Source organism: Hyperolius riggenbachi, chromosome 4 (assembly GCF_040937935.1).
Source record: "Hyperolius riggenbachi isolate aHypRig1 chromosome 4, aHypRig1.pri, whole genome shotgun sequence".
Lineage (NCBI taxonomy): Eukaryota > Metazoa > Chordata > Amphibia > Anura > Hyperoliidae > Hyperolius > Hyperolius riggenbachi.
Genome location: NC_090649.1, coordinates 405,523,162 through 405,548,151, shown reverse-complemented (window position 1 = coordinate 405,548,151; position 24,990 = coordinate 405,523,162). Strand labels below are relative to the sequence as shown.

The window sequence follows — 24,990 nt, the reverse complement described above, 5'->3', positions numbered from 1 at the left end:
GGCTCTATTTTCGTGCTGTAAATTATCGCCGCCCCTTTTAGTTCCCGGATGGCAGCAGATACACACGTGTTGTACTGTATGAGGGTCTGGCTGTAGAGTGCTAGCTTCAGAGGCAACATGGAGGACAAGATGGAAGGAGAGAGTCCGGCTGGCGATCAGGAGGCCTTCACCAGTGTGACCAGCAAGAAGAGCAGGAAGCGCAAGGCGCAGGAGGACAGGCCTATGGAGACCGGAGAGCAGCCCAGCAAGAGGCCGGATTTCCCCCAGATATCAAGAGACAAGCTGCTGGTACGTGTGTCACCTGGGGAGCACTCACCCATGCCAGCAAGCAAGCACTATTGGCCACACTGCCGTGCCTTAGCTGTCCACTGTCCCCTTGTGTTATGTGCTTTTCACCCCTCCCTGTGCTCAGCTGGCAGTGCCCATGTGGTAGCATATTTTGCATCAGAATTTGCATCCTATAGGAGAAGGTTAGTGTCAGGCAGAGAGATTAGCGTTAGGAAGAGGAGAGGGGAGGTTAGTGTTAGGCAGATGATGGCTGGAGGGTAGTTCTAGGCACAGGATAGGGTAGGCTAGGCATGGGATGTGTGGAGGGTAGTTTTAGGCATAGGATGGGGTAGGTATGGGATGGGTGGAGGGTAGTTTTAGGCACAAGATGGGGTGGGTGGAAAGTAGTTCTTGGCACAGGATAGGGTAAGTTAGTGCTGGGCAGAAAGATTGGACGGTTCATGTAAAGTGGAGGAATGGCAAATTCTGATGAAGTTGCAAATATTTTCACCACAGGTAGCATTTTATGCAACCTGTCAGAATTTGCACCATGCCTTCCACCAAGGGCTTCTTTACACCAAGAGTGCTTTCGGGGCTATTTTCACACTACTGAACGCATGTGCAAACATGATTTTGTGCGTTACATCCTGATGCACGGCATGCATGTTGTTGTGTTATAGCACGGATGTCAGATGTGAAACACAATAGAACTTGATGGGAAAATGCGATAAAATGTTCCTTCATGACTTACAGAGGCACACATAATGTGAATGAGCCCTTCCAATGCGATTTTCACTAGATGCTAGGAACACAAGGAGAATGCAGCATGCAGAACTTTTGTGATGAGGCAAAATCACATTGCACTGGTGGAAAAGGGTTCCTTTGATTTTCATTATTTTGCTGATGTCCTTGTGTTTTGCAATTTGCACGGAATTGGAAAATGCAGTATAAAACACCAGACAGAATCATTAATATTAAAATTTAAAAAGTGCTGCATGTAGCATTTTTGGAACTATTGTGATTCTGTAACAAGTATAGAAAAGCAAAAGTGATATGAAAATCAGGTACTTATCCGTTAGCCGGGCGCATCCGGCAGGTGGCGCTAATTACTATTCCCCCTCCAGGCCGACATGGATAGTAGGGAAAGATGTAACTCTGGTGGAGTTTTGTCGCCACCTAGAGGATGCGCCCGGCTAACGGATAAGTACCGAAAATCATTATAAAATTGCTAATCTCATGTGCTTTTTGGTGTGAAACAGCCCCAGTGTAGGGTCCAAAACCTGTGGCTGTGTGCTAATGGTTGGCAACGTTCATCTGGTCTCGCCTGCCTTTTTTTTCCCCTCTAGAAAGAGCAGTGTAACTGTGCATGTGCCACTGTCCATTCGTGTACCCGTGCTGACATGAGAGTGAACTGCTGTCAACTGAGCTACAAGCTTATTTAGATGAACCTTCACTAAGCAAATGCTGTCCACCTTTGTTGATATTACAGAAAGTGTCATTAAACCTCTCAGTACAATAGGAGGCACAGATAACAAATCCGTAAATTAAACAAGTAAAAACCATGACAAGAGGAGAAGGTGAATCGTTCCTAGTCACACTAACAATTTGGGAGATGGGCAGCATAACATACACCATTGGTAGGGAGAAATTTACCTTCAGCTAATTAGTGACGATTGAGTAGAGAGAAAGATGGGTCGTTAAGCTTGAAGTGGGATTTAAGGGTTGTTTAAGGCTGCTTCCACACAGGGACGTTACAGGCGCACGTTAGTGCAGCCTGTAACGCTCCCCCCCAACGCACAGCAATGTAACACAAGTGGGCTGTTCACACTGCCCACGTTGCATTACATGTAACGTTGCACGTTGTAGTGAAAGTGCAGCATGCTGTGCATTCTAGCGGCTTTAGCCGCGTTAGACTGTTTGCACATGCTCAGTGGGGGGCGGAGAGGATGCGGGGAGATGCCGCTACAGTAGCCGCGCACATGGCTACTTTATATGCACTGCACTGGCGGCCGCTGATTGGCCGGCGGGATCACGTGATGCGGAGTGTCTCGCTCCTCATCACGTGGTCCCGCCGGCCAATCAGCGCCACCCTAGGAGACCTTATGTGGTTAGAGCCGCCTAACGCGGCTCACTCTACCGTCCTCTCCCGCACCACCATACGTTGCGTTAGGTGCACGTTATGCGACCTTAACGTAGCACCTAACGCAACGTCTTAGTGTGTAAGTAGCATAAATGTGTTAAAGTGTAACTGTTGGGCATAAAATAAAACAATTTTTTTTATTTTTAGCTGGTAAGCAAGTAATAAGGATGCTAACCAGGTGATCCAAAAGTTGAAATCACTTTTACTTTTGTTGATATATGGTCATACCTCAGTTTACCTGACTCTTATATGTGTGTTGTTTTTTCTGAGATAGTATAGCTGACAGCACCTCTTTAAGGCTGCTTACACACCAAGACTTTACAGGCGCACGTTAGTGCGCCTGTAACGCTCCCTAAACGCACAGCAATGTAACACAAGTGGGCTGTTCACACAGCCCACGTTGCGTTACATGTAACGCTGCACGTTCTCCGGAAAGTGCAGCATGCTACGGCGTTAGAGCGGCTATAGTCGCGTTAGACTGTTTGCACATGCGCAGTGGGGGGCGGAGAGGAGGTGGGGTGAGCCAGCTACAGTAGCCGCGCACATGGCTACTTAATATGCACTGCACTGGCGGCCGCTGATTGGCCGGCGGGACCACGTTATGTGGAGTGTCTCGCTCCGCATCACGTGGTCCCGCTGGCCAATCAGCGCCACTCTGGGAGACCTTATAGGAATCGAGCCGCCTAACGCGGCTCACTCTACCGTCCTCACTTGCAGCACCATACGTTGTTAGGTTCACGTTATGCGACCTTAACGTAGCGTCTAACGCAACGTCTTGGTGTGCAAGTAGCCTAAAGGTAGAAACAAGTTTAATAGGTTGCCGGAGAAGAATCACTGAAAATCGAGGTAGCCCTGTGTGGGAAGAGATTATGAATGAGGAAGTAATTAGTAGCAGTGTTCTCCCCCCAAAAAATTTCCAGCCGGGTGGCATGAAAAAGTAGCTGGGTGGGGCGAGAAGTGCAGGCCCTACACTTCTCTGCATAACTCTGCTCACAGCATAGGAGGAGGTGAGCCGATGACAACCGGTTGCTCACCAAAACTAGCCGGGTGGACCACCCAGGTAAAAGCCTGGGGAGAACACTGAGTAGGTCATTAAAGGAGCATAGTGTGTTTAGTATTGTATTTATGTATAAAGTCAGACACATAAGTGTGGGACAGGATGTCTAATGTGTTGCAGATTAATAATACTGCATGCCAACTCAGTGCCCATACAATTGTATGGGGCTTTTCACACTTCTATGCTGTAATGGATCATGTTGTTCTAAAGGTGGCATTACATCAGGCGACTTGACGGCCGATCGACCATCCGATTCGATTATTCTGATCGGGTGAAAATCTTCCGGCCTGAAATTGGTTGCATTTATCAATTGGACAAGCTGTAAAATGTAGGGCCAACATGCTTGATCAGGTGCGCGGGTGTGACTAATCACCACCGTAATTTGATCTCTGAGCTTTGTCAACTGGCTGCCTCGGCAGAGCAGCTAATATGTAAATGCAGGATATTAACCCTATGTCTGCTTTCATGAAAGCAAGAAGTAGGCACACTAGATTTATTGCAGGGTTTGTATCAGCTGTAGCAAATAAATGTTTTTCTTTATAGGTTATTATGCTGTTGCTTATCTTTTAGAACAGAGAGGGAATTCAGGTCCACTTTAGTCTGATGGAAAATAAGATCGCTGAATACAAATTGTATGGTTAATGGGCACCTTTAGAGGAACTGTCTGCAATAGCTCTAAAAAGCTTAATTTATCTGATGGAGTTCTGATTTCCCATTAAAGCCGGTAGCCCAGTTCAGTAATGGCATCCTTACACTTATATTTCATGTGTGACCACCCTTCTGCCTGCAGAATCTTATTTTAACCACTTCGCATCCAGACTTTGTTTTCCCCTTCTGGACCAGAGCAGTTTTGACGTTTGAACTATGTCCCTAATTAATCAGCAATAACTTTATCCCTACTTATGACACCTAAATTAAACATATGTTGTTTTTTTCAAGACTAACTAGGCTTTCATTGTTTGGCATGTTTCCCCTCGAACAATTTTGTTTTCCATGCATTTTAGTGGGAAAATAGAAAAAACACATTATTTCTCAGTTTTACCAATTCCAGTTTGAAAATAAAAAGTGCTATTGTAGATAAAAAAAACACACATTTTGTTTGGCTATGTCTGCTGTTTATCACAAAACTTAAATTATGTTCCTGTCACAATTTATGGTGAAGATATTTGATTCTGAAATAATGCTACTGAGTGTATTTTTCACTATGGATTGAGAAATTAAAAGTATTTTTACTGGTAAAAATCAATCTTATTCGCTCAGGGAACATATAGTTCCTTTCACCAATTAGTGCTGCAGGAGATAGTGCCGGAAGTTTGCACAGGAGCAAGCCCAATCCTGCACAGCTGTGCTTCAGTTACAAGACCTATATCTATGTCCTCGTGGCTTAGATGAAGTCACTGAGGACGTAGATATACTGTAGTGGTGAAAAATGTGGTTAATTACATTTATCAGAGATTCCATATTTTATTCACAGAATTTTACATTTCATATTCACATCCATCAATGAATTGATTGTATGTCTTACCAGGGGGATAAGGAGGAGATGAGAAAGATTCCAGTGCCTTCACACCGCTATACACCTCTGAAGGAAAATTGGATGAAAATCTTTACACCTATTGTAGAGCACTTGCAGCTTCAAGTTCGATTTAATTTGAAATCCAGAAATGTGGAAATAAGGGTAAGTGAAATGGGTCGTGCCCAGTGCACCCAGATGTACAGGTTTGGTGGGGGGGGGGGGGTTGGTATCTGATTTGAAAGCAGGACTGTACTAGATGTTTTTGCAATTTTTTTTATTTTTTGTGTATGCAGCCAGTTTGATCACTCTGAACGAATCTGCTAGAAATCAATAGAGCGGACGGCCTGTTCAATCGGATGTCAGTCAAAATTGATTGAATCAGTTGATTGGTGTTGAGAGAGAGTGGTGGCAAATCGACAGCTTATGGTGGTGCAGTGGATTGAACTGTGTAACGCTGCAGTTTGATAACTTTTTAATAGATTTCATAGTGAAATCTGTTGAAAATCTGTTCCGAGTGTGTGTCGCTTATCAGATAGATCCCTGACAGATTTGATATGACGGGTTTATTTGATGGTCAAATCTGGTGGTCACCTTTAATGTAGAGCTCTTTATTCCAGTATGCCGACAGCTATTTCAGGATTTTTAAAAGATTACTCATCTTGTAACATTGGCATATGTAATTAACTCCAAACTGTTGCTTGACCAGTAATGCGGTCAAGCTCCTCCCCTCTGCCTCTGAAATCTCTGGCTAGTAATACCTCCCCCTCCTCCTGCCCAGACTGAGCTCCCATGAGCCCTTGCTACTGTCTGTTAGTGCCTTGGCTCTCTGAAATCCTGTGGGCGGGGCTTGTTTAGTTTATAGGGAATTCGAGTATTAAAACAAAACAAAAAAAGTATTTGGCTTGAGGAATGCCCTATAAACTATAGGAAAGGAACACAATTATGCAATGTGTAAAAGTTCATCTCGGATCCACTTTAACTAAAGAGATAACAGGCTCTGGGTCCTACAGAGCCTCCCGTTCCTCCTAGGGTATCCACATTCCAGCACTGACTTCCCTGTTAGCAGTCTCCGACCGATGGGTTGGAGACTTCTTACTTCTGCTGCTATGGGGGGCTTCAGCAATCTGAAGCATACTAGGCATGTGTGAGCCCGGTGCATGTGCACTAATGCTGTGCAGCCAGTCTTTGCGAGCTCGGGAGTTCCTGTAGACTGGCTGCTTCATAGTGCACCTCCATGAAAGCGTGAGAATTTGGACTCACACATGCACAGTACGGAGCGGCCCGTCTTCGGGAGCATTTGGGCTCTCAAAGTTTGCCGAAGCCTCCCGCAGCGTCGGAAATGGGAAATCTGTCGGGGACTGCTAATGGGGATCCAGCGCTGGAATGCGTGTACTGTAGGAGGAACAGCGAGGCTTTATAGGACCCAGATTCTTCCCTCTTCTTAGCCAAGTATCTGTTTTTATTTTTAATTACACTTCAGACGCATCCTAATATTATATAGTTTTATATACTCCTTTTTATCTATGAAAGGAGTTATAAAATAATTTCAGGCCCCTCTTTCGCACGCACGGTGCAGTATGCGCCTCCGCCGTTCCGTCTCACAATGAGCATTAGTCTCAATAAGACTGGCCTCACTACCCGCAGTGCGTCGGAAGGGTCCATAACAAAGCTGAGTCGACGTAGACTACAGCGTGTTGCTGCACAGTACAAGTGGCACCCTGTAGCAAGCATTTGCAATGGAGTCTAAGGGACCACAGAAATCTATTTAGAATGATTGTTGCAGGTGAAAACAAGTGACGTACTTCCTGTCCAGGAGGGAACGTGTCACTGTTTGGGGGGGGGGGCGGAGCTATGCATATTACCTTGTCTGGTAACATGCATAGCTACCGCAGGGTAATATGCACAAGGTAATGATGCGGTTGTCCTGCCCCAGGCTCTCCTGCCGCAGGACAATCGCACTGCTATATGTGTGAAACCAGCCTAAGGGCCCGTTTTCATTAGCGAATGGGAGCCGAAGGGATGCGATGCAGCTACGCATCACCTCCGCTCCCATTCGCATCACTTCCAGATCAACAAGCTGCAGATTCTCTGATCGCTCCGCATAACCAGCACGCAATCAGAGCCGGTGCAAGTAACAATTGGGCCCTAGGGAAAAATTAGCCTGGGCCCCCCCCCCCCCCCACTTAACCAAAAAGCGTCATTGGAGGCCCTTTGTTGCAGCCAAATTTCCCTTCTGGGCCCCTGGGCTGGCTGCTGACCCTCCCCCAATCAACTCCCAACTTAACAGACTCTGCAGAGTCCCTGGGGAGCAACAGTTAAGATGTGGGAGGGACACCTTGGGGGCCCCTACAGGCTCTGGGGCAATTGCCCATTTTTTCCTATGGTAGCTCCGGCCCTGCACGCAATGGAAACTGTTCCATTGCTGTGCATTGGTTACAGAACAGCCGCTGTGCGATGCATCTATGTAGCCGCATCACACCACGTGTAATGGAAACTGGCCCTAAGGCCTCGTTTACAGTGCATCAGTTGAGTTGCAGAATGATTCTGCATGTCAGCTCAATGCCCAAACAACTCTATGGGCCTGTTCACAGGATTGTTGTAACAGATCGCATTATTCTAGCTCTGCATGCAGGCTTTACATTAAAGTCTATGTTTAGTTCATTTCAGTTCACACACAACGCGCGCATTATGCGACGCACTACTGTGAATGAAATTCCTATGAATGAAAATTCCTCAGGCCTAGTTGATGTCTCCTTTCAGTTACAGATACAAGTCCTCTCTCTGTATTAGACTAGGAGGCCCTGAGAATGGGATACGTTTTATTTGATGTATGTTTTGTATTCTTTGTATGGAGGATCTGATTATGTATTTCAATCTCTGATCAGCACAGCCCAGCTGCCCTGTGCCAGTTGCTGCAGTGACAGTCTGGGCCCTGCGCCAGCTGAGTGTTGACATAGCCTGAGCAGTATGCAGCTTCACAACGATGTTCTAGGACATATTTCAGCTGGCTTCTGTGCCACTGCTGTATTAAAGGGTTACTTAAAGGGACACTTAAGTCAAAAAAAAAATGAGTTTTACTCACCTGGGGCTTCCAATAGCCCCCTGCAGCTGTCCGGTGCCCTCGCCGTCTCCCTCCGATCCTCCTGGCCCCGCCGGCAGCCACTTCCTGTTTCGGTGACAGGAGCTGACAGGCTGGGGACGCGAGTGATTCTTCGCGTTCCTGGCCACAATAGCGCCATCTATGCTGCTATAGCATATATCATATACCATATAGCAGCATAGAGGGTGCTAATGTGTCTGGGAACGCGAAGAATCACTCGCGTCTCCAGCCTGTCAGCTCCTGTCACCGAAACAGGAAGTGGCTGCTGGCGGGGCCAGGAGGATCGGAGGGAGACAACGAGGGCACCGGACAGCTGCAGGGGGCTATTGGAAGCCCTAGGTGAGTAAAACTCATTTTTTTTGTTTGACTTAAGTGTCCCTTTAAGGCAAATCAAAAAAGCAGTATAAGTTACCTGGAGTTTCTTGCTGCCCACTGGAGTCATCCTTCCGAGAACCTCCAGCGAGCAGTGGAAATCCCCTCAAAGCTGGCCGGTTGTGGCCAGTAGCGGGCTACTGTGCATGTGCGGCCCCAAACTGGGTACACAGTGATCGTCTGTTCTTGCGCAGTAGCAATTTTTTTTCCTGTATTGCGCAGAATGCTGCCATGCACGGAGATGGGATGAGGAGGGGCATGGCCAGCCAACTTTTAGGGGTTCGCTGCTGGCTGGAGGGTTGCGGAAGGATAGCGCAGGTACAGAATGACTGCAGGGGGCTGCAAAAAGCCCCAGTTAGGTTACAGTAAACTGTATGGGGTTTTTTTTTTTTTATACTTAAGATTTCCTTAAAATATGACTTTCCTGTTCTGCAGACTTGTAAAGAAACAACAGATGTTGGAGCGCTCACCAAAGCTGCAGATTTTGTTAAAGCTTTTATCCTGGGCTTCCAGGTGGAGGTAAGTCACTGCCATCTGCAGAGCTGGCTCTGTTTCTTCTCTGATCATCACTGGTCTATATATCTGCTTACTAAGTTGTTATAACGTGTACCTGAGACAAGGGGGAACAAGAGGATTGTTACTTCTCTGGGGCTTCTTCCAGACATCTGTAGTCTGTCAACTCCCTCCATGTCCTCATGCTCCACTGTGCTGCTGTCACCCTATGTAAGTCTGCAACTGACTGAGTTGCAGGCCATTGTGCATGCGCAGTCCTGGCCACGTGCCTCCTTGATTGCACACCTGAAGCCATCAGGCGTTCTTGTCCACGGGAGTGTGATTGAGGAGGCGCATGGCCCGCAGCAGTGTTTGTGCAGTACACAGACTTTCATTCATTCAAGAAACTGAGACCCCACCTACATAGGAGGAAAACTGAAACTGACAATAGTAATAGATTAAGGTGGAGGCCTCCATTTTTGAGATAGCATGACTACAGCAAATCTGCTATTGATAGGCTATGCAGATTACTGTGATTGTCTTTAGAAAGCTGAGTTTTGTGTCGGCAGGGATGCACTATTGGGTCCCGTGCTCCGGATCGGGTGGCAAAACTAACCATATCAGGCTTAGGCATCCACGAGTGTGGCGTAGTACTACGGCTGATCCCGAACGGGTTAACACACAAGCCATGACGCAGTGTAGAACAATATGAGAAGTCATAGTTCCTAGCAGAGTTTTTTTGTATAAATATATTCAGCTGCTGCCTGGATTGCTGGCCGCAGAAACCTAACAGAGGATCTTGCTATTTCCCCCACTCTGTGGAGGACAAATGGTAGTTTAACTAGAGTCCCACTTTAAAGTGGAATTACAGTTCGCATACCATATCATTAACCAATAAAGGAGCAGTCTGCCGACTCCTTTTGGCAATATATTTATCCTACCTGCCTTCAGCCCAAAGCCATGTCATCTGTGTGAAAATCTCAGTAGCCACCCCTTCCTGGGTCACAGTTAAGGTGCATACACACGCACTACAGCCGCCAACGACGGGTCCCTCAGACCCTCCCGCTGGGCGGACGTTCAGCCGACAGTAGCGCGTGTGTACGCTCGGTCGGCAGACTGATGAGGCTGTTTCTGAACGATCCGCTCAGTGGATCCGCTCAACAGTGGAACAGTGTTAACTGTCATCATGCATAATGTGATATCCAGTTCATTCTGTAAATAGAGCACTATATTCTTGACTGCCATTTTCTACCCCTGTAGCTTGCATACAGTATGTCCCTCAAGCCCCATCTACTGCACTCAGATATGAGACCTCCCTGCAGCCTAGAGAGCTTAGTGTGGCTCAGTGCAACACAGCTCAGCCACTAGTAAGGCTTCCAGGGGGAAAATGAGTGAAACATGGAATGTGAAAGTAAGGCAAGCCTACTAGCAATTATTATGCCGACTGGCCTTCTCCTTCATTAATCATAGTATGGGAAACCTCTTCTTCTGATCTTGCAAAGTTTATCACAAGGACCATAATGTACAACATTCCTCTTGCAGGAAGGTCAGGGGCTCTGTGTGAGGTACATATGGCATTGGATTCAGGGGCCAGGCTAAACAAATCAGGTCCTTGTGGTGACTCTGATTAGTATCCTTCTTTCTGTATGCAAGGTCATTCTGTGTTTGACCAAACAGCACAACCAAAGTGCCACTCCATATTCTGAAATCTCATTCAGGACTTTAACAGTGTACATTACCCTTCATAGCGGCAGTAAGACTGCCTTACAAAGTCAGATGCATACAAGAGCTGCAAAGGCTGCTGGGAGGTTTCAGGCAAAAGATAATCTATAGGTAGAGAAAACGGAGAAATGCACCTTGTGCATTTTTAGAGAGTAGAGCCTAATTCACCTCTCATCTGTAAGTAATCACAAGTGTAATTTGATCTCTCAGCTGTGTCAGCACAGAAATTCAGAAGACACAGCTAATATGTAAATCCAGTATGTTAACCCTTTGTCTGCTTCCATGAAAGCAGGAAGTACACATTGCAGATGTATTGCAGGAATTCTGTAAGCTGTAGCAAAGCAATATTTTTTTCTGTAAAGTTATTATGCTGTTGCTTATCTTCTATGGCAGAGAGGAAGTTCTGAGTTCAGGTCTGCTTTTAATGGCTAACTGGTATAAATTATGCAAGCTTTCAGTGAACTAGTCCCCTTCTTCAGGCATATTTACCGAAGTAAAACCCTGTATACAGGTAGATGGTAAAAGTGATTAATTTTTACAAAACTTTTTTCCCCCTGCCTACATAATTCCATTGGCTAACAAGGTACAGAAATGTATTTTCTGCTGTAGGCAACAAGGTAATCTGGTGCTTCTTGATTCTTGCTGGATTTCAGTAGTTTTTTTTTTTCTTTTCTTTAGGATGCGTTGGCTTTGGTGCGATTAGATGACCTTTTCTTGGAAACCTTTGAAGTCACAGATGGTAAGTTACAGCAGATGAGTTTATCTACATTGCAAAGTACCAGTTCACACTGCAGGATAACTGATCCGTCCAAGCGCATCCGTTTTTAATCAGGGATCCTCCGCTCCTTTAGTGTGTGGTCAATGCAAAGCGTCCGCCGATCTGGAAAAATCGTTTCTACCCCAGACTTGCGGTCCATTTGGTGGAACGGTCCGAATGAATCTGTTGTAATAGATCAATGAGAACTGACCCTATTGATTAGGTCCGATCATCGACATTAGGATCTGGGTCGTTTAGTTCATTATTCATTTCTTTATGCCTGTGTGAATCTGGCCTTACAGAGAGCCACATTATCGTTTGCCTCTAGACTCCAATCACTCAGAAACCAGTAAATATGCCAAAATATGTTTTACCTGCACCTTACGTAATGAGCTTTTCTGGCAGGCTTACTGTCAGATCGATTATTTCCAACATTGTCGATCTGATTTCCGATTCAGAGATCAGACATGTTCAAAATAATCGATCTGACAGTAAATCTGTCAGAAAATCTCATCGCGTCAACAGCGGTCCAATCCAGCAAATGATTACTTAACGGTTATTATTTAAATTATGTGTATTGATTTACTATTGGATATAGTTTTGTACAATGAGGTGCAGTACATAGTTACACAGCTAACCTGTTTGATGAGGGGAGGGACGCGGGCGGCGACCGGAGCGATGCAGGGGGGGGGGGCGACGGCGAGAGTGGCACTACAGAGGTAAACACAGACCGCTGCGACACGCTGCGTGTCAACAGAGCGGCTGTAATTATGAGGGATTGCAGAGTGCAGGGGGAACTTAGGGGGGATTGAGATGGCAACAGAGGCTGGGCAATATAAGCAGACCCAGCCTCTGTATGCTGATAGCATTGTCAGAACCCACCTCGGATTCTGTGTGTTGCAAATTGTCACTGCCCTCTATATTATATGAAATAGGACTGTGTAAATGAACACATGCAGGTCCTGCCTAATATGTTATGTATGGGTGGCACAACATGTCTATTACCCCTTTCCTGTCGTGCTATAGGGTTGTTTATTTTCTCCAGTCAGATATGCAGGCTTTATTATGTTTTATATTCAGTGTACAAAGGAGGGTCCGCAAACCAGAGTAGGTTGAGGTAAAAGGGCTGAAAAGTTTATTCGAAAAAATCCACAGACAGTACAATAAAATCACAGGATCAACTAACGCGTATCGGGCCTACCATCTGCCCTTAGTCGTAGTTAAAGTGGACCCTCCTTTGTACATTGTTCCTGCTATGGCCTGGCTTGCCTGATCCTGCACCGACTGGTATGATGGCTGGGGGTAGAGCGTTATGAACCTTCTTGCTGTTTTATATTCAGTGTTTTATTCATAGTTTGCAATGTAGTTATTTTAATGCGTTTTAACCACCCTGGCGTTCTATTAAGATCGCCAGGGCGGCTGCGGGAGGTTTTTTTTTAAATAAAAAAAAAACTATTTCATGCAGCCAACTGAAAGTTGGCTGCATGAAAGCCCACTAGATGGCGCTCCGGAGGCGTTCTTCCGATCGCCTCCGGCAGCCAGAAGTAACACGGAAGGCCGCAATGAGCAGCCTTCCGTGTTTGGCTTCTCCTGTCGCCATGGCGACGAGCGGAGTGACGTCATGGACGTCAGCCGACGTCCTGACGTCAGCCGCCTCCGATCCAGCCCTTAGCGCTGGCCGGAACTATTTGTTCCGGCTGCGCAGGGCTCAGGCGGCTGGGGGGACCCTCTTTCGCCGCTGCTCGCGGCGGATCGCCGCAGAGCGGCGGCGATCGGGCAGCACACGCGGCTGGCAAAGTGCCGGCTGCGTGTGCTGCTTTTTATTTGAACAAAATCGGCCCAGCAGGGCCTGAGCGGCAGCCATCGGCGGTGATGGACGAGCTGAGCTCGTCCATACCGCTAAGATTAATGGTTTATATGGCTGTGCGTACTACCTGGCCAGGCGATCTTTACTAATGGTTATGTGATGGCTACCTGCCGTACGCTGAGCACTGACATTGCCTCATACTCTGAATTGCAAAATGTGCTCTTCAGTAAAGTGGACCTGAACTCAGAACGTCCTCTATGCTCTAAAAGATAAGCACCAGCATAATAACCTTTAAAGATAAAGTATTTTTGTTACAGCTGATACAAATCCTACAATAAATCTGCAGTTTGTCTACTTTATGCTTTCATGGAAGCAGACATAGGGTTAACATCCTGTGTTTACAAATTAGCTGTTCTGCCAAGGCAGCAGAGATTACTGAGCTGACACGGCTTCGAGATCAAATTACAGTTGTGATTAGTCACAGATAAAGGGGAATTACAGGCTAAACTCTACATACAAGGTGCGTTTCTCTGTCTTCTTTCTGTCCTGTGCAGGTCCACTTTAAAATGTATATAACGGTTATGGGTGTTTGTCTCTTTGCTCTTCTGACAGTGGAGCTTATATTATAGAACACTGTTTAGCTGTTTCTGCATCTGCTGTTTCTGCATTTAGTGGTATTTACAGATTGTGCTTCTTCCCATTCCAGTTAAACCTTTGAAAGGAGACCATCTTTCTCGCGCAATTGGCAGAATAGCTGGAAAAGGAGGAAAAACAAAGTTCACTATTGAGAATGTTACCCGGACCAGGATAGTCCTTGCTGACTCGTAAGTGTGCACTGACTTACTTCTAGATACTGGGGGTTCCTGTGATAAAAAGCATGATTGCTTGTGGCCGGTCTTGTTGTTGCACAGAATTATACCCTTATAACTGAGCTCTTACATGAGACCGATGTGACTTTATCGTATGGTTAACACTTCCTAATTGAGGTCCAGCCACGTAAAGTACACCTGAGCTGTTTTTTACGCAGCATGAAAATGGACTAACCTATCTTTAGGCTGCTTTCACAGTGAGACGTTACAGGCGCACGTTAGTGCAGCCTGTAACGCTCCCCAATGCACAGCAATGTAACTGCAATGGGCTGTTCACAGTGCCCATGTTGCGTTACATTGTAACGCTGCACGTCAATCTAAAGTGCAGCATGCTACGGCGTTAGAGCAGCTTTGCCGCGTTAGTCTGCTTGCACAGGCGCAGTGATTAGCCACATGGCTAATTAATATTCACTGTGTTGACGTCACTGGCGGGACCACGTGATGCGGAGTGTTCCGCTCACGTGGTCTCCACCAGCGCATGCGTACTATAGTACGCATCACGGACACATCAACGCTTAACGCGGCTCTTTCCTAACGTCCTCTGCCACCACCACCATGCATTGCGTTAGGTGCACGTTATGCGACCTTAAGATAGCACCTATCGCAACGTCTTGGTGTGTAAGAAGCCTTAAAGTGTACTCAAGGTGTCACAAAGTAAATACTTACCTAACAAGAGGGAAGCTTCTGGATAATATAGAGCAGGGGTGTCAAACTTAATCACATAAGGTGCCAAAAAACATAGCCTGAGTTGTGGGCAAAATTGTTTTGTTAAGATTTAACACTTATGGAACAGTCTCAAACTTCTGTATATCACCACGGATAGGCAGACAATTTGAAACCAGAGTTTTGGGTGTAAAGTGGGGGATAGCCTATCTGCGGGGGATATACCGCGGGGGACCCTCTATGCATGGACCCTGTATCCTTTCGCTATGGAGCATGCTTCAGGACGTACAGCTACCTGTCCTTGCTCTGGCTTGCATCCTATAGTGTCCTGTGCAGCTTCTGAACTGGCCGCTAGAGCTTTAGGCTGCAGTTACATGACCGTGAACCTGGAGCTCTAGTGGCAAGATCAGAAGCTGCATGGGACACTAGAGCAGTATTTCTCAACACGCAGTTCGCGTAACCACATCCGGGGGTACGCAGCCAGGTGGGGACGTGGCGCGAAACTGGGGAGCATGCCCACACATAGTGGCGGAGAGGGGGGTCCACTCCTCCCCTCCCTCACCTTGGGCTCCCCTGTCGGCGCTTACCTCTCCGACGCTGATTAGCAGCAGCATGGTAACAGGAATGCGAACTTACCTTCTCTGTCAGCGATGACGCTACTTCCTGTTTATCAGGAAGTGGCGTCAGGCTCAGAGAAGATCAGACCTCCGGCGTGGAACGCAGAAGTGTGCGTTCCTTTTACCATGCAGCTGCCGGCCGCTGCTGCTATTATTGAGTATCTGAGAGGGAAGCACTGATGGGGCTCCCAAGGTGAGGGAGGGGGGGGGAGTGGCCCCTCCTCCCTGCCGCTATGTGTGGGCATGCTCTCCCGTTTTGTGCTGCGTCCCCCTCCTGGCTATACTGTGGGCACCTATACTTGGCTATCTATCTACACTTATTTATATATTAATAGAGCTAGATATATTCATTTACACGTATATATTTACAGGGGTACTTGGCTGGAACTGAATCACGATAGGGGGTACTTGGATCGAAAAAGTTGAGAAACACTGCACTAGAGGATGCAAGTCGGAGAAAAGACAGATGGCTATGCATGCTGAAGCATGCTTCACAGTGAAAGGTAGAGGGGTGTGTGTTTGGATCTCAGGAGCGGGCCCCATGCTAATTTTATTAGGTGGGCATGTATCCATCAGGAGCACTTGTCACCAGTGTGCTCCTTTTGAAAGGGAAGGCAGTGTGCTGTCATTCTTTTACTGCTTACAGTGATGGCCATTTTGAAGTTCTCGAGGGCCACATAAAATGGCAAGGAGGGCCACTCCTGATACCTGAGCTATAGAGGCTTCCCACGTCATTCTACAGGCCCCTGTTGTCAAGCGCAGGACCCACAACAGATTACCAACAAGGGCTTGTCTGTCATCATATTGGGGCCACACACCTCTTAAGGCACAAGCACAGCCGTACTGCACCTGCGCAGTAAGTCTGTATTGCTACGCAGGCGTGGCCATGCTTGTGCGGGTGCAGCACGGCCTCTCTCGTGCGCAGCCTCGATGTTGAGTCTCCATGATTGGCAGGGGACCAGAGTAGCGCGTAAGAAGTCTCTCCCTAGGTAAGTATCTACTCTTCAACTTTGTGACTCCTCAGGTTCTCTTTAAGCTCCATCAATTTGCTAAAAAAAAAGTGCATAATCCTGAATTTACATTTTCGTCTCGTTGACCATTTCTAATCAGCAAGCATTATGTATTTAGGACTATAGTTGTTATTGCATTTAGTAGTCTTAGATGGCTTTTACGCTTCTTATGCAGAGACCATACAAGAAGCCTGTGAGGATATATTTTACGTTCTCACATAAAATGTATAAAGCAAGGATTACACTGTATTATCAAAGACTTTTGGTGCCCATACATCAGACGATTTATGGGCAGATTGACCAAGAGACAGATCTCTCTGTTCGGAGAGAGATCTGTTGCCTGTCCATACACCACAAGCCTATTCCTGATCGTTTTCATGCTGAAATTGATCTGGAATAGGCGCTGTGATGCCTCAATCGCCTTTGTAATCAGTCGGGTGCACAGTGGTAACAGCGATTAAAATCGAGACGAGCAACAAAACCAACGATGCTGTTCTCCCCCCTCTCCCCCCCCCCCACCTCCCATGGTCAGAGTGTCCACCCCCCCCCCCCCCCCCCCCCCCCGAGGGATCCAGACGTCAGTAGCCGCTCTCCTTCCTGTTCTCTGGTGAGGTCGCCATCAGCCTTTTTGTTTTCTCTGACCTCTAAATATCCTGATTGCTGGGTCATATGATCTTGTACATTGGTACCTGACCACCCAGTGAGGCAAGTAAAATATCCCACCCCCTCAAAGATTGGTGGAGTGAAGATCAGATATTGGTGGGAGGGAATTCCACTTGTTTGTAGTTGTCAGCAATTTCTATAGACAATAGATTTTATCACTTGGATAGTACCAAAGCTGTTCTGATAAGAGACGTGCAGTACCCATTACAGCCTTATAAATGGGCCTCAATTTTATATTAACATTTTCAAGCACATCAGACAGAATTGCACAGACATTGGTTTTCACAATAATTGTGCTTCAGGTGACTAATCATTATGGATTGTTTTATCTTCGCTTGATATTTAGGTTTTTGGGCTGTGTGGTAGATCTGTACTGTTCCTAGATTCACCCCGACCTTGTAAAGGTTGCCCCAGGCACAAGTACAGCGTGTCTTATGTGTAAATGCTTGTTCTGCTTTGATGAAGATTAAGGATCGTCCCTTGTAGGATGCTCTCCCATGACCATAAATGGTGTGGAGAGCTTTGACGAGGAAGTCCTGGACGGAGTTGAGTTTTCCACATAAATGTTTTACTATATAGCCATGGAAAACTAGAATCTGCCCACATCTCTCTGGCTTCATAGAGGCATATGGGTTGAATGTCAGTTTTGTTGTCTATGTAAAGAATATCTAAACTAGATTTTTTTTTTTCCGCCATAGAGGGCTTTTTAACTTGGTGTACCATATTATAATTCTACTGTATATATAAGCTTATAGTAGGAGATGAGGAAAAGGAGCCTTTAAACCTTAAAGAGAAACTCCAGTCTAATGTAATAAAAAAGTGCTTCATTTTTCAATAATGATGTATAAATGATTGTCAGTGTTTGCCCATTGTAAGATCTTTCCGCTCCCTGATTCACATTCTGACATTTATCACATTGTGACATTTTTACTGTTGGCAGGTGATGTCAGTTGAAGTAGCTGCTGCTTGCTTTTTTGACAGTTGGAAACAGCTGTAAACAGCTATTTCCCACAATGCAACGAGTTTCACACACAGGAAACTGCCTGGACCATGGTCCTCAGTTTCCTGTGGGAGGAGTTTTACCATAATATCAGCCATACAGAGCCCCCTGATGATCCGTTTGTGAAACCGATTTCTCATGGGAAAGGGGGTATCAGCTACTGATTGGGATGAAGTTTAATTCTTGGTTGGAGTTTCTCTTTAAAGAAAACCTGAACTGAAAATGTCAAAATAAACCGACACAAGTTATACTTACCTCCCGCATAGTCTAGTCATCAATCGCTTTCTCCTCTCCTGCGTCCCATTTATCCACTGTGATCAATGGAATTCTTCATCCTCCATTTTGAAAATGGCCATTACCCCATAACAGCTTTCTGGTCAGCACACTGTTAAACTGTAACATCGCCCACTTGAGCCATAGGGAAACATGGACACATCTGTTCTCCTCTCAGCTATAACTGACAGCAACTGATATATTTCAGTTCTGACAAAATGTTGTCAGAATTGGAAGGGATTGTTGCCAGAAGAAAATGGTGAGCTTCTGAGAGGAACTGATGGCAAGGTAACTATGTAATGTTCATTTGAAGTTACCTCATGTGTTTATTTTAAATAATTTTACTCAGTACAGGTTCCCTTTAAGGTTGCCATACATCTTGCGATGATGGGCAGATTCAGCCAAGGAAAATCTCTCTCATATCACGCTGAAATCGATCAGGAATCTGCCTTGACACCACATCCACCGGCCCGATGCTGCCTCCCCTAATGTTGAATGAGCCCCCCCCCCCCCCCCCCTTGCACTATACCTGTCCATGTCTGCCACTGGCTCCGTGCTCCGTCCATACCAGGGCTGTGGAGTCGGTCCAAAAATCCACCGACTCAGACTCCTCAGTTTAGGATTCCACCGACTCCACGACTCCAACTCCTCTAATTTGCATATTACAATTTTGTTGATTATTCCCTTTAGACTAAAACTAGTCCTTGGTAAGAGTACTTGTAAAAGGTACAAACCGGAACAAAGAACATCTATCAGGCCCTAGGCAATGTAAGTGTGGGTACATGTAAGAATGATGTGCAGGTACTCTGCAGGGGAATGAGGAGATTCTTCCTCTATTACACATTCTTCATGCACAATCTGTACATGGATCAGGCCCTAGGCAATGTAAGTGTGGGTACATGTAAGAGTGGTGTGCAGGTACTCTGCAGGGGAATGAGGAGATTGTAAACAGACAACACCTCTGTGTTCAATGTGCACAACATTCTCAGTGGATTCCCTGCAGCTCTGTGGGGAGTGCATATGTAGAGTATAGTACTACTGTGTAACAAAGTAAACCTGAGACAGATGAAATTAAAGTTTTATACATACCTGGGGCTTCCTCCAGCCGCCTTCAGGATAATCAGTCCCTCGTTGTCCTCCTCCACCACCTGGATCTTCTGCTATGAGTCCAGGTACTTGAGCCAGTCAGGCGTAGTGCGCATGCACACACTCCGCCGCCAGGAGCATACTACACCTGTGCAGCATTATTGCGCAGGTGCAGAATGTTCCTGGCTGTGGGAGCGGCATGTGGCCGGACAGCGCTGACTGGCTGAATTACCAGGACTCATAGCAGAAGATCCGGGTGGTGGAAGACAGTGAGGGACTTATTAGCCTGAAGAAGGCTGGAGGAAGCCCCAGGTATGTATAAAACTTTACTTTTCATCCGTCTCAGTTTCCCTTTAATTTGTAGTCACCAAACCAAATTTTAATAACATATCAAATTATTTGATTTCATCAGCAAAGGGAGTGCATACATTTGCATAAATCAGCATCAATGCAGAATTATTTCCATCTCATTGACCATCTCTATTAGTGACATGGCTACACATCAGGCTTTATACTTACAGCATAGATGTTATTTAGTATATATGAGATTCCGGTGTACACATCATATATACAGTCACAATCAGATATGTATATCTGACCTTAAAAATACGGGGACTGCTTTATTGAAGCAGCACAAGTAACTAATTTTGATTGGTTTATTTCGTTTTTGTGGACTGAGCACAGCTATTACTGTATATATAGTGTATATATACATTATTTTTAATGACTTTTATCTGAGAAATAGAACATTTTATCATATTTTCTATTTTAATTACAGTTACAAATTCATTAGGAGTCGGAGTCGGTGCATTTTTTCCCGACTCCGACTCCAGGCACCAAAAATTGCCCGACTCTCCGACTCCACGACTCCGACTCCACAGCCCTGGTCCATACACTCGCCTAACGTGGTTGATGGAGTAACGTGGGCTCTTGTGATGTCACACACAGGCCCATGTGTATGTACGCAACAACGTGGGGCACGTGTATGGACAGAAGGCAGAGCCTGGAGCTAGCGGCAGACATGAACAGGTAAAGTAGACATATGTGGCGTATGGATACAGAAACAAACGTCTGTGGTGGTCTCAAGGGTTATAAAGAACCTAAAGCAAGAGGTATATGGAGGCTAGCAATGTTTATTTCCTTTTTAAACCATATCAGTTCCCTGACAGCCCTGCTGATCTCTTTGGACGCAGTAGTCTCTGAATCACACACCTGAAACAAGCATGCAGCTAATCTTGTCAGGTTTTTGTGAAACATCTGATCTGCATGCTTGTTATGCAGGTTATGACTAAAGGTATTAGAGGTAAAGGATCAGCAGGGCAGCCAGGCAACTGGCATTGCTTAAGCAAATACATATGGCATATTCCTCTCACTTCAGATTCCCTTTAGGGCTGCGATCGATTGTTTGGTTTTGAAACATTTATCTGCCATTTTAATGCAAGTCAATGGGAGTAAGATTTAAAAAATGAAAACTGATCGAAAAAGCACTCTATAGTGTCTCAGCCCTTTGGACCCTTTTCCACTGGCTGCGATCCAATTAAAGTGGATCACAGCCATTTTGCCGATCGCTAGAGCTCTGTGATAACCTGTAAATCGCGATGCTTATTTTCCACTACCGCAATTCGTTTTTTTTGCCGAATCTCGATCACCGGCCAGCACGATTCTCATTGCAATTGCGATACGTTCCCGGCAGCTGTATGGCGCAAATGTGGATAGTGGAAAAAACAGCTTGCGCAAGCTTAGGTGATTTGCGATCGCACTTGCTAATGGAAGAGGGCTCTTAAAGGGGCACTATGGCGAAAAATTATGTTTTATAGTCACTGTACTATGCATAGCTGTTTGTAGAGCATAGTAGTTTACATGTAGTGAGGCACAGGGGTTTTTTTTTTTTTAAACACTGACATCAGCATGGTATACATTTGCAGTCACGTCGGCAGACCCCTGTAGCGGAGCTGGCATGGAAACGGACACCTAATGTTGTCCGTTTCTATGGCTACCAGGCTTCGCTCTGTGAAGTGCGCAGACAGAGCAGCGGCAATGCCAGCTTCGCTACAGGGGTCCTTGCCGAGCAGCGTCATCCGTAATGATGATGCGTTCCTCCACAGTCCTCCTCACACGCAGTTGCGTCCCACCTAAGAGGGAGGGTGCATTCCACTCCCCGCACAGCAGATAAGCTGCTACTCTTTACGGCGCATGGGGGATCAGTATAACTGCACGATCGTGCAGTTGAAATTTAGAACAAACCTTCCAGCGCTGCAGAGAGAGGAAAACTGTAACGTCAGTTACAGCAACAGGGAAAGATGCCTCCTACAACTACATGGATCAGGCTGAGTCGCGTCGGAAAGGTACTTCTGCCGACGTGACTGCAAATGTATACCATGCTGATGTCAGTTTTACAAAAAAAAAAAAAAAACCCTGTGCCTCACTACATGTAAACTACTATGCTCTACAAACAGCTATGCCCAGTACAGTGACTATAAAACATAATTTTTCGCCATAGTGCCCCTTTAATCATGTTTTAGTATCGGTGGGATGAGATAGAAAGGCTACAGACTTACTTTTGTCTGCCTGGGCAGGGACTTTATGTACAGTTTTGTCATTTGACTTTGGAATTGCAGTGATATTCTGTCACACGTTCACAGTTTAATAATTGTTTCCATCCTATTATGTTCAAACAGTAAAATACACATCATGGGATCATTTCAAAATATCAAGATGGCAAGAACAGCGATTTGTAACCTCATCCTCGGTAAGTGCTGCGACACCAACAAGATACTTGTACAGGGATTCCGCTCATACATGATGCTTTTTAATTTATGTCTTTCAGTCACAATGACTTATAAATTACTTATCACCTAATTTATAAAAATAACTTTTCAGCCCATTTTTAATATTGCTTTTCTTACCTTAAAAACGCACGCACCCTTTTTTTTTTTTTGCTCTTTGGGAGCTTAACCTTTACAGGACCACTCCTTGCCAATTGATGTGGCGGCAGCCCCAGGACCACCTAACACCATTTGGGGTGCAGTCCTTGGGGCGGAGTTTTCAGGGGTTCGCATGCGCTGATGCGTGCGCATCCCCACTTTAATGATGGAGCTCCGCTTTTGGTGTGCACCAGCCCTAATTTTTAGCTGACTGCAGATTGAAATATTAGTATATTTTTAATGTTAAAAAAAATTATTGCAGCTTAAAGAGAAACTCCAACCTAGAATTGAACTTTATCCCAATCAGTAGCTGATACCCCCTTTTACATGAGAAATATAATGCTTTTCACAAACAGACCATCAGGGGGCGCTGTATGACTGATTTTGTGCTGAAACCCCTCCCACAAGAAGCTCTGAGTACGTGGTACTTTTGGCAGTTTGTTACAATGTAACAAGGTTCACAAACAGGAAATAGCTGTTACAGCTGTCTCTAACAGCCAAAACAGCTAGGAGCAGCTACATAACCTGCCCACAGTAACAATGTCACCATGTAATACATGTCAGAATGTAAATCGGGGAGAGGAAAGATTTTACAATGAGCAAACACTGACTAAATCATTCATACATAATTATGGTAAAAAATAAAGCACTTTTTTTACTACATTATTTTCACTGGAGTTCCTCTTTAATTTGTATTTTTTTCACATTCAACAGGAAGTCCACCATCTAAAGTGTACGGAAACATTCGAGCTGTGGCAAGCAGAGCAGCCGATCGGTTTTAATGATGCGTTGGAATTGCTGCACAGGAAGACTTATCTGTCGCCAGGCTCCTGGTGAGGATAGCCAAGCCTTTGGGCTGACCATGTGGCCTTCTGTAGACCTGCAGATTATTGGACTATGCAGCAATCAATCATGGCGGACAGAACTCTAAACCAAATACTACCCAGCTTCTTGGAGAGGATTATTGTGGACTGAAGTCTGTGACGTTCTTTGGGATACTTGTGTCTTTCAAAGCATGATCTGCTAATAACGGGACATTGACAAATCTGTACTATACTAATTACTGAAATAAATTATTTCAGGTTTGTCTGTTTAAACAGTTTCTTCTATAACTGACTGCATGCAGCTTGTTGGTATAAATAAACCCCAATAACCACCTGGGCGGCTTTGCTAGGACAATTACAGCCCCACCTGGCAGTTTGATGTCCTGTAACATCTTATCAAGAGTAGCCTCTGTTTATACAGAATAACATATACAACTTTTATTCTGTGCAAAACCTTCTGTGGGCCAGTAAACTTGGTACACACCTGTAAAGTGAACCTCCAGACTAAAAATCTACTCAGCAGAACTGAAAAGGCTTAGTGTTTCTTTAAAGTGAATGGGAACCGCATTTAAAAAAAATGAAGCAAATACTTGAGAGGGAAGGCTCTGGGTCATATAGAGCCTTCTGTTTCCTCTCTGCTCTCTATCCTGTGCTGGCTCCCCCCGTTTCAATCCCCCACCAAAAGGGTATTTGGAAGTATTCGGGAGCCGTGTCCTCCCGAAGACGTGCGGCTCCATACTGCACAGGCGTGAGCGTGCAAGAGAGCGTGCTTGCGCAGGCGCAGTACAGGGCCACCCTTCTTCAGGAGCACTCTGGCTCCCTGAAGACTTCTGAAGCCTCCTTCGGCCGGGTAAAGCAGTATTTGACTAAATTAGTCAAATACTGCTACCGGGCGAGCCAGCACTGGAACGAGGGGACCAGAAGAGGAGCTGGAAGGCTCTATAGGACCCTGAGCCTTCCCTCTCCTTGGGTAAGTATCTGTCTCATTTTTTTAAATGCGGTTCCCATTCACTTTAACAGTTTCACAGCATCAGAACTTTGTTTTTTATTATAGAAGTCTTTTTTTTTTAGCTGCATTTTTAGCTAAGCTCCGCCCCATCAAAGAAAACTGCCTGGCTTTTTTCCCCTGATGCTGTGCAAAGCATGATGGGATTACCTATGTTGTTGTTCACATTGCCTAGCAACTGGTAGGGGGTGATCAGGGCACAGGACAGTTGGAACTGATTCTCATGCACCCTGTCACCTTCTTTCAACCAAAAAGATGGCTGCCCTCATGAAATCACAAACCTTTGCCTGTTCTTTTAAAACAGGGTGGGTAAGAGATTATATTACCTATCTATTTCAATTACCATAACTAATGGAACTTAATGACAGTATGTTTGTTTAGGCTGAAGTTCCTCTTTAACTTTAGCACCTCCATGCAGTATGAGGGCCAACAGACTTTGAATACTGTGAGCAGATTGTGTAGGTAAACCCTCATACTGCATGGAGGTGGTAAGATTGGTCAGTGATTTGCCAATCAAAATTGAAGGTGTGTACCAGGCTTTATGGCTGCCATTACTGGATGTCGATGAAAAGGCAGCCTACATTAATTTTACACTCCTGACTGCTGTTCTGCAGTGATTATATATCTGGGGTCTGGTACTGGGTCCTTGTGACAGCAGTGGCTCTTGTATGCAGTCACACACCGTAGACTTGGATTAGGACAATTGAAGGTGTTAAAGGAAACCTAAGATAAAGAAATGGTATAGACTTATACTTACCTGTCGTGTTGTTCTCCACTTGGCATGTGTGGTCCTGGCTGCGCGTTTCTCGGTCGTGCACCTGTGGC

General features: G+C 45.6%; 1 protein-coding gene across 1 annotated transcript; it reads left to right on the top strand.

Annotated features, from left to right (window-relative positions):
- The first annotated feature begins 24 nt into the window (after positions 1-24).
- On the top strand, positions 25-23,432 carry PNO1 (partner of NOB1 homolog). Its single transcript, XM_068232313.1, has 7 exons — positions 25-288; positions 4,993-5,142; positions 8,888-8,971; positions 11,345-11,405; positions 13,937-14,054; positions 22,090-22,160; positions 23,050-23,432. Exons 1-7 carry the CDS (start codon positions 118-120, stop codon positions 23,115-23,117), a joined length of 723 nt encoding a protein of 240 aa, XP_068088414.1. The 5' UTR covers positions 25-117; the 3' UTR covers positions 23,118-23,432.
- Positions 23,433-24,990: the final 1,558 nt, after the last annotated feature.

Coding starts and splice junctions, on each gene's coding strand:
- PNO1 (XM_068232313.1), top strand. CDS start 118: ATGGAGGACAAGATGGAAGGAGAGAGTCCGGCTGGCGATCAGGAGGCC. Junction 11,406..13,936: donor AACCTTTGAAGTCACAGATG/GTAAGTTACAGC, acceptor TTCCCATTCCAG/TTAAACCTTTGAAAGGAGAC. Junction 22,161..23,049: donor GATTTGTAACCTCATCCTCG/GTAAGTGCTGCG, acceptor CACATTCAACAG/GAAGTCCACCATCTAAAGTG.